This window comes from Clavelina lepadiformis, chromosome 4 (assembly GCF_947623445.1).
Source record: "Clavelina lepadiformis chromosome 4, kaClaLepa1.1, whole genome shotgun sequence".
Taxonomy (NCBI): Eukaryota; Metazoa; Chordata; class Ascidiacea; order Aplousobranchia; family Clavelinidae; genus Clavelina; species Clavelina lepadiformis.
The window spans coordinates 11,116,532-11,133,879 of NC_135243.1; the positions used below are offsets into that span (position 1 = coordinate 11,116,532).

Sequence of the window (17,348 nt, forward strand, 5' to 3'; positions counted from 1 at the left end):
CCATTATATTGGTCAGGGTTGTAATATTGACTGAAATGTCTGATTACTAAATCCATTTTCTACTACTTTGGCTCTTGTGTTTGTTATGCGAATGAGTCATAACTCTCAATGATTTGTTCTTCAGTAAAAAATTTCTTTGTTTGAAGGAAGTCGCCCGGTTACTTGCAGAGGGTAAATCAGACATCATGGCTGACCCTGTTTTACATCAAGCATGTGTAGAAGATTTAGCTAAGTTCTGTTATAACATTCCTGAAGGTCACGGAAGATGTAAGCAAGATTGTAACAAAAGATTGTTGTTTTTTCACAATATCGCATTCATTCATTATTACACAACCATATTCTGTTTAACCAATGTAGGATTTATGAAAACACATTTTAATGCAAGTATGAGACTCAACACTAAAAGCAATGTCAAATTTTGATTAAAATTTCTCTCAATAAAAGCATGCTAGATCGCACGTTAAAATTGTTGCAGTGATCACATGCCTTCTTCGCGTGTCGAACGATGGAAAATCTCATATCAGCAGAGACTGTGAAGAAGAGATAAAAAGTAGAAAAGCCATGTGGGAAGTTGCTTCCAAGGTAAGTGAGCATAAGTTTAAGTAGTGCTATCAAGATAACGTTTGTTAATCATTATAAATGTGTAGCTACTAGCTGCATTAACTTTCAGTTATATTTTTGCCATTTGTACTTTTCTGTGCATGGTTGGTCAATTATGACGTTGACAACAGCGACCACGACATGGCACGTAGTCGTATATGCTATCAAATGATAGAACTTATGCCAAGCTTGATTTTTTTAATTTAATACCAATTGAACACATTGGAAGTTTATTCACTCAAAACTGTAAAAAACTAAATAAAACATGTGCGGACTGCTTGTCCTAAACTCATAATGTTATGTAGCTGATTTAGCTGCTGACGAACACAAAGTGCAGAAATTTTCAAGTGATTGGTCACCATGAAATTTTAAGTTGGTTTGGTATTGTGTTGATGTTTTTATTTTGTGTATAGTGTTATTGTTTTTCGCATTTGCTTTGCTTGACAAAGTTAACCTCAGGAAAACAAAAAGGCAATTTTTTCAAAGAGTGTTAACCTAAACTTTTCAAGCATTTGGCTAAATATGCTCAGAGATATCAACTTTAAATTACAAGGTAGGGTATGGTTTTCTTACGCTTAGGGTTTCTTAGTGCTGGGCAGTGACCATGAAAAAGTTGCAAAATGAAGGTTACTTCCGAATCAACCATAAATTGGTTATATTTTAAGTTATGTTATATTGGCCAACCTAGGAGGATGTATTCATTGAAAGTCATTTATCTGTATTAAATGTAAAAGAAATTTTTATGTTTTAGCATTTACAAGAGAAATTGTTTTTATAGATAAAACAATATGTAATGGTGTTGTAATTATTTTTGTACTGAAAATGTGAGTTTCATCTGTTATATAACTAATGTATGATTATTGTTTATATACATATGTTTATTATTTGGTTAAAAATGTTAGTGGATTATGGTATAGTGTAAATGCTTTTTTAATTTTGTTTACATAGGATATTAAAGGAATTGGTGACGTCGCGCAACATATTATAGAGTCCGAGCATTCCAGCTATATACTGTCTCTTTTTTTCTTGATTATATTATTTCTTCTTGTCATTGGAATAATGTGTGGAAGATTTACAAAAAGAGTTAGCCAAGAAAGAAAAACAAGATGACAAACCCATTACTAAACTTTTGACAACCTATCTGCCAAATGACTATCCAGTTTCACTTGACATTTCAAGTATGGAATTTTCACTAAACCAATAATATTTATTCCCAAGAAATTAAGTTTACGTCTACTTTCTCTCAACAGCCTGCTAGATTTTATTGCTTTCTCTCATTGTAATTATTACTTCTTTATACTATAAAACATTTGAATGGTTACTTGTCTATGTCAAAGACATTATTAAAACGGAAATATTACAAACTTTAACCTGCTTTGAATGAGCAAAGAGAAAGCTGTACATTACAAAGCTTTGTTTCTTGTTAACATTATTGCGTGCTGTTGGCAGCCAATGCAATTACTGTGTGACCTTTGAATTAAATATTGCTTTGTGTTAACTTGCAGTTACCAACGCTTCTTATTTTTGCGAAATAGCACTCTTTTCTTTTTAAAAAAAATCTTTGTACATCTTTCTGCCAAATACGCAAGATATACAGCAGTAATGCAGTATGTCTATTAATTCTATCCAGCCAAACAGTAGGCATTTCCAATGTTGCACTTTCTTTATATAAAAATGCATTTTTTGAAATATCAGCAGTCGTTTTTCAACTTTACACAATATTTTTCTGTAAGAGATATTTTTTCGTTACTAACCCCAAGGATTAAATGTGAACATGTAATCCCTATGGTATCTTGAAACATTCTACGTAGAAGAGAGGATGCTAGTACCAGACTAATCCTTTCTTCCAAAACCCTAATTTCTTTGTAAAGATATTTATAGTGATATGACAAGGTATCCTTAAACCAACGTAGAGTTGTCTGTAAGTTAATTAAAACTTAAAAAAAAATTGTAATAGAATGCCAGTTTTGTGGTACTCGAAAGTACTAGAGTGCTAATGTTTTGGTACTCAGGTGTACTTGATATCCACGTTTGCTTAGGAGACATTAGATCCAAATTACTTTAACACATATGATTTTCATATTGCAACATTGTAATTGCCACTTGGTGTGTCATAGTTAGCTTTTCATTTTTGACAGTAATTGCTTAACAACTACATACTAACAAAATTTGTGTGGTTTACTAACGGACAATTCTTCTTTGATGTGAAGTTAATTTGTTTAGCACTGCCCCTCACTTTCGATAATGTTATTCCATATAGTTGCAGACTGTATTATATTATCTTAAAACTGTTTGTCTTTATCAAACAGTAAGGTGGCTTTGCTATCCTCTTTATAGTTTCAAGAAGTAAATTGTACATATTTCTGTGACATCGTTATTGCATATTTCTAAGCTTTCTGTATTTTAGAAATGACTATTGTTTTGAAGTGTCTTTGCCTTATGATTATTGTACTCATATGTTATATTACTGTCAAGATTTTTTGCGTTGAAAGTCTCCTTTCATTCATTAGGAAGCTCTATCAGCAGTAATGTAACATACCGCAATATAGACTTTATTGCAATTAATTGTAAACGTTACGAATGTGAAGTTTTAAAGTGTCACTTATGAAGCTATGTTACGTCTGGTGATCAGTTCATACCAATAGAACACTACTCTTGTGAAGTTTTTAACTGACTATGGAGTGGTTTCATCTGAATCTATAAATGTTTATGTAATTCTACTGTACGGCAGCCTACTTTCAAACCACCCTTGGATTATATAATCAGAAATGTATTTGTATACTGCTATTTGTATTTTATTTTTATTTTGGCATCTGGCTGTATGATGAAATATCATGTTTTGGTATGGAAAAACATCATATGTTCAAATATGAATGTAGACATCGCTTAAATTATTGTATTTTTTAGAACGTGATTTATTGTTTATAATCTCAATGTTAAATTTAGCCGCACTCTGCAGTAAGTTATGGACGGGAACAACATTGGAATCGAGTATTCTAATTACAAACGATCGTTTAATTGCTTTAATTGCTAAATAAATAAAAATTATGGTGAGGCTTTAAGCCTTTTGGAATCATTTCAAGTCGTATATGTAGGCCATCTTTTAAACTTCCAATGGTGTAAATGTGCGAAACGATATCGTAACGTGTGTAACTGTGTATACCAGGTGTGTAAAGGCCATTTCATTTAAATTCACCTTTTATTTTTTAAAATTGATATTCAGATTTCGATGAAAGTTTGTAGGATGACAATACATCCTATTTACAATAAAACACCTGTAATCGTATTTCAATTTACGAAACGTATTTTTGTTATCATGTATGTGGAACTAGCCTACCCTGCTTTTTTCATAGCCCGTTTTTATTGAAATAGCCGAATTGTCTGTTGCGCAGTTACTTTTTAACTGCAGATAATGGGTATCAGTGGGATTTCATGAATAAATTGCATCAGTCATTGTGAATTTATGGGAATCGAGCCGAATTGTTCAGTCATGCGTAACTAAACTGGTGGCTTATATCCACCAAAAATTACTTAAATTTTTGTTTTTTTTTGTGTTTGCTCATAATTTTTCCAACAAAAGCCTTTAAAGTAACGTTTTTTAAATTTATCTCTGCTATAAACCAGTTTATGCGGTGTTTTGCCCTGCGCATAAAACACCATTACGCATAGAGAGCAGATTTCAGTAATGTCCAGGGCCGTGTGGAGGCAGAGCGTAATGTGCGCCCGGATCAGAAAGTAAATTTAGGCCTAAAAAGATTTATATAAGTTCCTAATTCGTAAATATTGATTTACATGCGGCCAATTACCACCACTGTAAATTTACACACTGTTATAGATGTTACTGACAACGCATTTGTTCCAGCGCAAGTTAGAGTAAAACGATAAATTAAAATATACGTTTCCTCAGACTAAACTTCTTCAGCTACGGTATATGTGAATAACTTACCGTGAATGTTTCACAAAATATTGGTTTAAAAACACTTTTAAAATATTTGACGTTAATAACTTGCTGTAAATAAAAAATTCAATTAAGTAAGAGTGTTGGTTTTTCTTTACATTTGTATTGACCTTACAGACATGCATAAAATCATCCAGGTTATAGCTAAAACTTCCCTGACAAAAATGTTCCGTGGTGTTGTAATGCAGAGCAGCAGCTAACGTCTTTCGAACACTTAAAAGAAAGGTGTTTTGGTAACTTTATAAGGCCCATAAAACAAAACGATTTTACCCCGAAATGTTTGCCAACAAAATTGAATGTTTAGAAATCTATATATGCTACGCTTATTGTTCTAAGAAATTTTGCACTAGCACTTTATGGCAGAAAAAGGTTTCAGGTAAAGATATGCCAGGAAGCATTGCTTTTTGTAATAAGATCAGAAGAAATTATTATGTACCATTTCCAAAAACACACTTTTCAAAGAATCCTTCTTGCCTGACAGCTTTTCCAGAAGAGAGATTTTATAAGAGGAACGATTAGACCAAAATCAATTCTCATCGCTTTTGTAATGGCCTATCAGCTGAGGCCACCAGTTCTAAATGTCGATCGCATATCGATGTGTCACAGGATATTTCCTCTGTAACTACTGTACGAACAATCTGACAACACTTTTACATTACAAAACTATGTCAACGAGAACGCGTCTAACTTCGTAACACTCTATTAAAGCAGTTTCAGAGGGTCTGCAATGACAATTAGTCTTTAAGGCTTTAAAGCAGTTTTAGAGGGTGGATGTAGTACACGACATGAGAGTTGCGCTATCCAAAACCAAACAACACATTGATGAGTTAAGTGCAGCAAAACAAGTGCACCCATCTTATTAAACGCTTACCGTACTTGATAATTTTTGCTTTTTTTTCATTGGTGTGGTTTTTGCATTTTTCCTATAGCATTCAAAGTTTTTATAGGGCAGCGAAATATCAAAATAATTGTAAAGGGTCCACCAGGCAAAATTTTTAGAAAAGTTTGGGAACCGCTGCTCCAAGCGTAGGCCTACTACAAGCACTTGAAAAGAGGGTTACTCTACCACACGGATACGTGACATAGTTAAACTGGACAGGTATGTATGGCCATGTAGGCCTAATGCAACACGCGCATATTTTAAATAACACATTTTTCCTAGTTAGAGAACACACAATCGTTTAATAAAAACGCCAATTGTCTAAATTATTACAATTCACTATTAAAATCGCCATACTACCTTAGAATTTGGAAAAGAATATCAAAAATTTTGATACAGTAGTTTGAGGTGGCCTAAGCTATTGTTTTGGTGTTCTTGCATTACAGAGTACTAACTTGCAATTCAATTGGTTGTTATTTAGACGTTAAAAATTGATTGCTATTAGAAACTGTATAGACTACTTACCTCAGTTATTTGACATGGGTGGAAGACGCTGCTTCTATTGTCTTTCAGGATGTGATGTTATAAATATGTACCTGCTATTTACCGACCTATTATTGCTTAACATCACATTTGCTATAAAACATTCTCAGCTCACGACATAACTGTTAACCAATTCGGGAATGGTTGATTGACAACCTGTTCCGAAAACATGTTTTCATTTCATTATGAATACGCCAAATTGGAAATAACCCCTGTGTGATTGACAACTTAATCGGTAAACATGTTTCTGCACGATTTACCCCATAATAACCGTATTGTCAGTCTAAAATAGAAGTGTTGATTGATACTTATTCTTTTTATTAAAGATCCCCTTGTTAGAATTAACACTTATCCTATAAATCTGCGAGTACAAAATATTTCCTCTTTGACAAGCGCATTGCGCCTCAAGTTAGAACTCTGTTTCTTCAATACTTTTCTTCAGTGTAGGCTATATAGCCTATAAATAAACCGTTGCATGCTATAATTTTAGAATGAATGAATATAAAAGAGATATATCATAACAGCTATGAGAACCATCTCTTTAAGTGATCTTGTAATATAAAGGGATGAGCTTTGGTGGCAATTGGATTCTTAAAATCCTTTTTTATGAACAGTAACATTGTCATAATTTCTCGCGTTTGTCTGAAGTAATAATGAAAAGCATTCATAGTGAAAATTAATCAGATTCCCTGAATTTAATGTTATAAAATCTATTCAACGGAAGTTTAGGAAATTTCTAGACAGAATTCGCAACCTTCTAATTATTCTTAAGGATCAGATTGCAATAAATCAGATAATTTTTGTATACACTAACCAGGGTATCTCATGGGAAGAAAGAACAACAAGAGAAGACCAAAAAACACCCTCTGCGTGGCATTGCCAAGCTTAGAAATTTAGTTAAAGATCTGTCACATCAGACAGACTAAGATGGTAGTCCTGCAAGTAAGCAGCAAAAATATACTGGAGGAAGAAAGCTACCAAACAAGCGGAGGCAATTTTAACCAGATATGTGCTTCAGATGCAAAAATAAACAAAACCTCAGTGTCTAAATACCGGTATCAAGAATTCAATTACGATGCTGCTATGGCGATTTTAATAGTGAGTTGTAATCTTTTAGATCAGTGGTTCTCAAACTATTTTAAAAGAACGTACGCAACGGTCTCCTAGCAACTTTTTAAATGTCTCACGGTCCCTTAAAAATCAACACAAATAAACACAAAACAACACGTTGGTTATTATGGTATCATTGTGATGGGTTTACCTGCTTCTTTGCAACCAGTTCGGCTATGTTTGGTTCCGTTTTGGACAACGCAACCCTAATATCGTGAATCACATTCAACCGGTTTCGAGCTTTTGGCTTGATGGCAAGTAGTGCCGTTTTTTTTGGAAGGTGCTTCGCGGTCCCAGAAAATTGTCTCACGGACCCCAAAAGGACCGCGGACCCCAGTTTGAGAACCACTGTTTAAGATAATTATAATTAATTGGCGTTTTTAGTACGCGATTGTGTGCTCTCTGGCTAAGAAAAATGTGTCATTTAAAATATAGGCATGTTGCATTACGTGGCTATACATAGCTGTCCAGTTTAACTATGTCACGTATCAGTGTGGTAGAGTAACCTACTTTTGAAGTGCTTGTAGTACATTTAGAATGTTATGAAGTTATCTTGTTGACAATATCTCTGTAACATAAAAGTGTTTTCTGATGGTTAGTGGTTACAAAGTCGATATTTTGAGACACATCACATGTAACGCAGAGTTGATGGCCTAATCTGATTAGCTATAGGATAAGGCTATGAAAAAAAGGAAATAGTTTTGGCTTAATTCTCTTTTCAAATGTCGCTTGTTAAAAATTTGGACTCATGAAAGACTTTCCGAAAAGTGTGGTTTTGGAAATGGTACATGATAATTTCCTCTGCTGTAATTACGACTACTTTTTGGAATATACTAAATTGGACTTGATGAACGTTGTGCACACTTAAAGAAACAATAAGAGACAGCATAAGCAAGGGAGTCAAAATTAGAACAGATAAAAGGAGTTTCAAACGACAAATTAAAGCATTTGTCTTTATGCCATCCAAAAACATTAATATAGCCCTCGTCATCGCCACAGTAGGAAAGCCAAAATATGGTTGTGGCCATGTTTTGGCCACCAATTTATATGGTTGCTAAGGGCGTTGCTGGGAAATTCTGGGATAGGTACAGCAAGATCTCCGCGTTTACTCTTGCATTGGAACACTGGATTTTTTGGGATATACAGTACATCGAAGTGAGCCTGATATTCGTGGTAATGTTTTTGTTGCTCTTTATACATTACCTTTACATTTAGTAGTTTACTCATTATTTATTGTTAGATTTTGGCATCCTTTCCACCGATTGTCTGGATTAAGTATAAATAATTTGCGTTCTTCTACAAACAAACCCCGCCTGTGATAACGCGATCAAATTCAACCCCAATTATTCAACATTCTATTATTATTAAGTCGGTTATAAAATAAAGCCCTAGATCTAAAACCTGTGTTATGCCTACTACTCTCTTTTAGAACTCCTGTGCTATTTTATCTTTGACTCCGTTGCATATGCTATCTCTAATTGTTTCTTTAAATCAGTACAACCTTCATAAATTCTAAATTATTATATTTTCCGAAATATAGTCGTAGTCACATCAGAAACAGTTTCATATCCATTTTATTTTGTAATCCGAATAATCGATAAGGGAAAAAGAGAGCGGTTTGAACCAAGCCTAAGTTTTTATATCGCTATATGAGCCAATCAGCGAAAGACACTTGTATCATACTACGTATTAGGGATGGGCCGATACGAACCCAAACTCGAATAGATTTGCCGAATATCGCCTTTATGGAAGATTCGAGCGAACACGAATACCAACAATGGCGAACCCAAATACAATATTACTTGTAAATTTACTGACTTTAGTAAAAAATGATGATCTAGTTTCCCGACAATGCTAAACTAGAGTCAGCAGTACTTACAATGAAGGTCGTTTTCTTATCGATTTTGCTTTTTCGATCGTTTTTAAAACACTATTTTTCGTAAGAAAGCGATTTGTTTATCGATTACGTCATTTTAGAAGCAAAACTTGACAAATTTTGGAAGAAATTTTATTGTTTGGTTCTCATACAAATAGATTCGTGATTCGTTCGTGTCGACCTTCATGATATTCGGGTTTGCACGAACTCGAAAAATCTTCCTCGCGGCACATCCTTTCAGTACGTATAGATCGTATTTTTACAATAATAACAAAACTTTAAAACAGCGATAAATTACAAGTTATAGGCCACTGTCATGTTAGGAAAATACAGAGGTGCACCACATAACAAATGTAATCTGATTTTAGATAACTGATAACAAATCTGTATTTTCCCAAAATTTAAGAGGTTTTGATTCGCATTTCATCATACAACAAATAGTAAAATTTAGAGAGGCTAGGCCGAATGGCAAACAATATTGAAACATACATAGTTTTTTTCTTGGGAAAATATTTGAAATTTATTGATACCTTTCAGTTTATAAATGAATCTTTCAAAAAATTATTATAAAATTTAATAGATGATAACGATTTCAAATATGCAATAAATAAATTTGGAGATGAAACGTCATTAATGAAACAAAAAGGTGTTTATCCAGATGATTACATGGATAGTTTTGAAACATGCAATGAAAGAAAAGAAGAATTTTATAGTTAATTAAATGATAAATATATTGCAGATGAAGATTATGAACATGCTAAAAAACTTTGGGAAACATTTAATTCACAAAATAAGGATGAGTATCATAATTTATATCTTAGATCTGATGTTTCAATACTAGCAGATGCATTTGAAAAATTCAGAAAAACATGTCTTCAAAATTTTGGATTAGACTCTTGTCATTATTTTACAGCACCCGTTTTTTCATGGGGTGCTGCACTAAAATTGCAGATGTGAAATTAATTTCAGATATTGATCAGTATCATTTCATAGAAAAAGGTATGAGAGGTGGTATTTCATACATTGCAGAAAAACAAGCTAAAGCAAATAATAAATATATGAAAGATAATAATCGTAATAAAGATGAACCATCAAATTGCATTACATAGTTACATTGCATATATAAGACTTAAATGAGTTAAAATTTACCTACAGGAATATTATGTTTTCAAAAAAATAAAAAACAATTTCTATTTCTTCTAATACATATTGGAGTCTCAAAATATTATTGTGTTAGATAAATACAATTGTCATTTTGTATTCCTGGAAAGGGAGAAATATTCTTTTAATTCATTCATGCTTTTGCTATCCAACAATATATCATCAAAAACTATTATCTTTTGTTTGTCATTAAATTCTTCTACTGGTATAAGTTCTTCAGGGTTTAAAAAAATCTAGTTTTTTACCTTTTTGTCCTCTCAAAAATTTTTATTTATTTTATTCTACATTAATAGTATGACTAGAACATTTCTCAAAATTCAGCATTTTCAAAATCATATTTGTTAACAGGTTAATCTTTCCTGAACCTGTTGTACCAACTATCATATAATGAAAATCTGGCAAAAGATAGTGACGTCTAATGTGTTTGTGATAATCACTTAAGTATTGGTCAAAATTAATTATTATAATCATTTATTATAAAGACAGATAAAGGATGAGTATTATCTCAAAATTCAGAACAATTTCTAAAAATGTTTCTACTTAAACTAAAATCAAAGTAATTGAAAATGAAGTCTCATAATCTGTAGGTATTATGAATGGTGATTTGGATTCAAATGGTTTTAGTAATAAAAATGTAGCTAACACTGAAGCTAAAACTGATGGATTAAACAAAAAAATTTCAGAAATTTTTTTAGATGATGTTTTACGTTTTGATGGGAATTTAGGTAATAGTTTAAGATTAGCTGTTATAGGTCGACGAAATTATAATCGATTTATATCAATTAGTCCTATTCAATTACAAAGATCTGATATTTATAGCTTAACCTCTATTAATACTTTTGCAGATTTATTATTTAAAATAAAGTCTATTAACGATGACAACTGTAGTCTAATTAAACTAGGAAATTTTTTAATTCTAAAAGGAGTTTCTAATCTAACAGATAATGGAGGCGCTGCAAATAAATAATATACTTATAATTCAATAGACGTCATAGACGCAAAAATTACTGAAAACACCACGCAATTTGCTGAAATCGTTTCACATATTATAAAAAGTGTAGGTGACGCGGAGTGAATTTTTTTTCCAGTCAACCATATGAAACTGCCTGTAGGTAAATTTTAACTCATTGTAACTTTTGCGTTTGTGGACTTATTGAGGACCGTCACGTTTGATGCTCCAACAGTAATCGGTCATCATATGTCGGTCCCATCGACCTTGGTAGCGTTCTTCCAGCGTCATGAGGTCCTGGTGGAATCGTTCTCCCTGTTAGTCACTGACGGCCGCAAGGTTTTCTGGGAATTTGTCCAGGTAGCTGAACAGAAAATGAACTTTGATGCTCATTTTGCATCCTAAATCACGCAAAGCGAAGAGCATCTTGGATACAAGAATTTCATAGTTTTGTGCCTTCTTGTTCCCAAGGAAGTTTTTTATGACATCTACAAAAACCAACCATGCTACTTTCTTCTTGGCATTCATATTCTTGAGAAATTCTTTTTCACGCACGAGTGTACGAATTTGTGGCCCGTCAAACACTCTCGCTTCAATTTTTTCTTACGACAAAGCTGGGAAAGTATAAACAAATTGATGAAAGCATTCACTGTCAAGACATAAGGCTTTGACAAACTGTTTCATCAAGCCTAACTTGATGTGAAGGGGAGGAAAAGCAATTATATCCCTGCTTACAATTGGGTTGTTTGGTATATTCGGCATGCCAGCTTCGAGTGTTTCGGGTATGGGCCACTCTTCTTGAGTCCAATGTTTCTCACGTGCTCTACTGTCCCAAATTGTGATAATAGTAAAATCAATATACGATGATAAAATAAAATTGATTATTTAGAAGAGTTCTTAAAGTGAAAATTACTTTAAGATGAGATTCCAAACATTTTTAAAAGTTACGTGACCTTAAAACCCTAAACTGTGCTGGAATCCCAGACCCAATGAATTCATTTGACCTTAAAATTCTAAACTGTGTTTTAAACTCGTTTAAACCTATGAAGTCAAGTGACTTCAAATTCTTAAAATGCGCTGCCACCTCAGACTCAATGAACTCATTTTACCTAATGAAGTCATGTGACCTAAACTGTATCAGAACGCCTACATTACATAGGCCTACTACTCAGACGATTCATTTGAATTTAGGTTAACATATTATATAAGCTCAGCATGACTTTTAGATTAAACAAAATTTACAAAAATCTGCTCAGAATAAGCAGTTTGATTTAATCATTTTTCGGTTAACAATTATGAATGGAAAAAACTTCCTTCGTTTAACTCCAAGGTTGCCAAGAACATTGATGCAAAAATCGAGAAAATATTAAGGTTTTAAATTTAAAAGCGGAGAATCCCCTTTGGACATTATCTGAAAGTAAGTGTAAGCGCTTTTTTGGTATTTGCGTCTGCTAGAAGTAACTTTGGTTAGAATTATAAACTAAGTAAAAAATTCACATTAAATTTCCAAAACTTTATGGTAAAGCCAGACTCGGGGCTGTTATTGTCAGATCACGTGACCATTAATATTAAGTCTTTATCCTTACTTGGATAAGGGGAAAATATACATAAAAAATGAACGAAGTTCTGTTGTTATATCGAAAATACTTTTAGAGTTACAAGTAAGAATCGGGAATGTAAAGGCGTATTCCGATACGTATAGTCACGAGATCAAATAAACGTTTTTTCAACACAACCTATGACCACGTTAATTAATCTCTCAAAGCTTGGCGGCTAAGAGAATTCGCGCAATACTAGTAGGCCTGCAGTGCTATCTTTTTGGTAACTTATCCGTTGTCATTAAACATTAATTGATCGTTTAAACTAGAATCGGAAATATTCAGACGCAGATACCGTAACGCGCTATTGGCCCGGTGCATGTTGTTATACTGTAAGAGTCTACTGATTACCTTATTCGAATATAGACCTCACAAAAAGGAGGGAAAAATAAAGATAAGCCACACTCAGATGAAAGCGACACCAAAAAATTATTATTGCTGTTGAAGATAAAGTTGGATAGAATTAATTTTCTACCGAAATTTATCCATACAATCCATTGCAAGAAATTATAGGGAAATTCAAAATAAGAGTTTCTGCATACTATTTCAAGGTTATTTAAATATATTTTGGTTACATTGTGCGACGTCACATAATACAAACCACCCTTATTCAAATGTCACCTCTGAATATAAGCCGCAAAAAACGCCAAAGTAGCTGCGGCTTACATTGGAATGATAAGATATAAGTGCAGTAGTTAATTTTCAATCGATTTTCTTTAGCCATATTTAGCTACAGGATATATCGATATTTATTATTAATACTACTGTATATGCTGTAAGTTATACCGATATTAAAAATTTGATGTTATGACGCTATGTGTTTATTACCACAAAACCAAAGTTGCGATAAGCTCAGCCTATCCAACAATGCTTTCCACGGCATCAAAACTCAATGGCAACCAACGAAATCAACTCACTGATATAGGCATACGTATGCACTGTGAAAAGAATTACTAGCACTCAATTGTGACGAAACATCCAAGAGCCTTCTATTGTCGTTAAATTGTTGCAATTTCCAGCAATTTTGCAATGGATTCAGGGTCATTTGAGGTCGCTGATTCCGAATTTGGCAATGGTTTTGATGAATTGGTTCTAGCTTTCGAGATAAGGCTATTTTTTTATTTCAGCATTTTTCACTATTTCTGGCATAGTGACAGTGTTGTAGCTAACACGTTAACGTTTGTGTTTAGATTGGAGCATCAGAATAGGCTCAATTATGATTCTCATTAATTAAACCTGTCTTATTTGTTGATGTACTGACAAAAATACGCTAATTTCTCTTGATTTCTTGAAATATTTAATGCACTAAAGGCAAAGATCGCTGTCCTCGCTATCATCAAGTTTGTTTCTTTCGAGTTGTTGGTATAAAGCATTACTCTTCTTAAAACTTGTTAGTTGTATGGGTATGCAAAGATAACAGCGTACCTGACTAGAGAAGAGGAACTTCTTTCTTCAGTCAAGATGCAGACTTTGCATATTTTAAAAATATACCTGGACTTCTCCTCAAAATGGAAGTCCTAGACTACATACCGGAAGACTGGCGATTGTTTATAGACAACTCTACCAGAAGTTTGAAATGCGTTCTGTTGCTCAATGGCAATCGCTATGCATCTCTGCCAATTGCTCATTGAACAAAGCTGAAAAAAGAATATAAAAACGTCAAATTAGTTTTACGGAACATCTGCTTTGCTGAGCACCAGTGATCAATTTGTGTTGACTTAAAGATGGTAAACTTTTTGCTCGGACAGCAAAGCGGATACACTTAGTATCCCTGCTTTATGTGTTTGTGGGACAGCAGGGCAAAGACCGGCCCACAACGGAAGATCTGGAGGTAGGCAAAGCAAATATAGTCCTGTAGAATTTGGTCTAAAAATGGGTCAACCTAGAAAAAATTCTTATAAAGACGTATTATATACTGTTGGAAAGATAATTTTATCAGCTTTTCAATGATAGGTTTTGTCATTTTTTGTACCTTGGGGGAAAAAAGTTATGACCAAAAACGTGCCAAAGGGTAAAAATTGAAATTAGGTTAAAAATTAGGTAAAAAAATTTAACATAAAAATATGAACAAAAGGCTAGAAACTAATGAATTATCAACAAAAAAGCAGGATATAGATGCAAAAGGTATAAATGAAAATAAAAAAGGAATTATATATCTGTTTCAGGGAGTAAGAGTGAGCAAGACGGGGGGGGGGAGGGGGGCACCATTAGAGCTGTCGTTGTTCGTTATAACTTCATTATGTTATTGTTTGCTTACTATGGTCAGTCAATTGTATGACTCAGACAGTCCTTCTGATCATAATAATGACAACATTGGGCATAAGATGATGGCATTCTTCACGGAAAAAAAGGAGCAGCTCACACGGGAATCACGTACATCAGCTCTGTGGTTGAGCTATGTTAATTACGTTTCAGTTGTGCAGGAGTTTATTCGAGCAGAGAGAACAAGCGACTGGTTACTACACATTTCTGCGTCAAAAAGCATGCTGAACTTATTTGCTGCCACAGGCCACAACAATTATGCAAAAACATATCGCCTGTTCTTCAAACAGTTGCAGAATTGGAAACAAGTCACCCAGATATCTACCAGCAATTTATGTACGGTAATCAAACCGTCAGGCGTTCTAACAAACAATGGGCAGGAATCTGGACTGATTTGTCTATTGAACAGATTCTCATGAAATCTCTAAAAGGAAAAGGCGGAGTCATCGGCAAGGGCATGACCGATAATGTATTAAGGGTGTTGACTAAAACCATGCACAGGTGTGCAGAAGTGACAGATGCACTCAGTACAGTCACGTCATTGTCAAATTCTGATGATAAACACAAAGAGGCATTTGCTGGAAGAATCAAACGTGATAATGATGATTTTGAAAAAGTACAAACCTGGTTTCGTTCACACAATCCATTTAAAGTTGGAGTTTAGCTTATGGCTCTAGACTCAGGGTTGGTTGATGACAACAATAGTGTGACCTGTGACCGAGCTGAGGAGATAGGGGCGTCTATCCAAGCTGAACTTGATGGTAAAACCTTTGCCAGCTATTCCTTCAAGAGGAAGAAGCAAATACGTACTATACAGAGCCTTTATTCCCGTGTGAAAATTGACCATGATACTATCACCATTGATCCATTAATACTCTTTTTGAGATTGGATGTTGTCATAGAGAGAAAGCCAGAAAACGAAATTGCAGACTACTTCTTCTACGAGTTATCACCGTACCCAATGTCACTGTTCAAACATGGACTACGAACTGCGCAAAAATCAAAACTAAAGTCACACATCTTGGACAAAGTTGAAATGACTAAAGAACCGGACTCCACAAAAATTATTGATGGCGGTGCCTTGTTGTGGTGTTGTGACTGGAAGAAGAATGAGAAGTTCCATGAGATCTTCAAAAAGTACATCAGTTTTTTTCAGCATTTGCGCGCCAATGTTATTGTTTTTGATGGCTACAGGGTGTCAACCAAAGATTCAACCCATCAAAAACGCTCTGGTACGACGTCTCAAACTGTTGAATTAAATAATCAAAATCCTTGCCCAACTGAAAGGAACATCTTTTTCTCAAACTATACAAACAAACAAAGATTTGTGTTGGCTTTATCGAAACAACTGGAGTTGAATGGTTTCAAAGTTCATTTGTGCCCTAGTGATGCAGATACAACAATCGTTCAAGTTGCTTTTGATTCGGTAGGTGGGACACCTGTAACTGTGTACTCCGACGATACTGATGTCCTTTGCTTGCTAGTGCATCATGCTATGCACCGCGACTATCCTGATATCTTCTTGACAAACATTACAAGAGGGAAAAACTGCCAGCAAAGACAGTGCTACAGAGTTAGAGATATTATTGCGAAGGTAGATGTTATTGTTTTGGAGTACTTGTTATTCGCTCATGCTTTTACGGGCTGCGATACAACTTCAGCAGTTCATAAATTCGGCAAGATATCTGTATTTGAGAAGTTGAAATCAAGCAGTTTGCGAAATGTTGCCGATGTTTTCTACGAAGACGACGTGTCTCCAGACCAAGTTGGCAGGGCTTCGATACGGTTCTTCGAATTGTTAAACTCGTCTACGTATACTTTATCGCAAATCAGGAAACAGAAGTACGAGGAAATGGTCATGTCTAATTGTTCTCACGTTGATCCAGCTCTCCTTCCACTATCACCACGAGCTGCATATCACCACGGCCTCAGAGTATATCACCAGCTGAAAGTTTGGAGAACTTTAAGCAACTCAGATTTGAAACCCTTGTCATGGGGTTGGCAAAAGAAAGATGACATGTTTTCTCCAGTGATGACGGATGTAACTGCTGCACCAGAAGATGTCTTGAAAATCATTCGATGTAGCTGCAAAGGATCATGTAACAGACGCTGCTCTTGTCGGAAAGCGGGCTTAACATGCACATCGTCATGCTAGGAATGTTGCGGAATGACATGCACAAATACTACAGTCGTGTTTGATGACGAATTGGGAGAGAAAGAGAGACATTTTATGGATGCGTTTGCATGATTTTGATTGAAATGTGTTTATATTTTATTAGAACTTAAAACTGTAAATATCGTTTTTACATCTTTACAGTTGGTTTAACCCTAGCAAGACCGGGCTTTTTTGGCACTCCAGGACTGGGGGTGTACAGATTTTTGGTGTATTTTTGTAACAAAATACCCTATGA

General features: G+C 34.3%; 2 protein-coding genes across 7 annotated transcripts in view; one reads left to right on the plus strand and one right to left on the minus strand.

Moving 5' to 3' along the window:
- Positions 1-4,054, plus strand: part of LOC143452622 (Golgi apparatus protein 1-like) — a 43,201-nt gene extending 39,147 nt beyond the window's left edge. The window contains exons 25-27 of the mRNA XM_076953663.1: positions 147-267; positions 476-582; positions 1,549-4,054. Of these exons, the coding sequence (XP_076809778.1) occupies positions 147-267; positions 476-582; positions 1,549-1,710 (390 nt within the window). The 3' untranslated portion in view covers positions 1,711-4,054. The remainder of the gene's footprint in view (positions 1-146; positions 268-475; positions 583-1,548) is intronic.
- Positions 4,055-8,647: 4,593 nt separating this feature from the next.
- LOC143451338 (WD repeat-containing protein on Y chromosome-like) overlaps positions 8,648-17,348 on the minus strand; it is a 49,533-nt gene continuing 40,832 nt past the window's right edge. For 5 of the 6 annotated variants that reach the window (XM_076951811.1, XM_076951809.1, XM_076951806.1 and 2 more), the window contains 4 exons: positions 14,101-14,312; positions 11,813-11,900; positions 11,580-11,691; positions 8,648-11,441 (listed from right to left, as the gene is read on the minus strand). In XM_076951811.1, coding sequence (XP_076807926.1) covers positions 14,193-14,312 — 120 coding nt within the window. In that variant the 3' untranslated portion in view covers positions 8,648-11,441; positions 11,580-11,691; positions 11,813-11,900; positions 14,101-14,192. Of the gene's footprint in view, positions 11,442-11,579; positions 11,692-11,812; positions 11,904-14,100; positions 14,313-17,348 lie in introns of all 6 variants that reach the window. The other variant, XM_076951805.1, reaches the window with a different exon arrangement.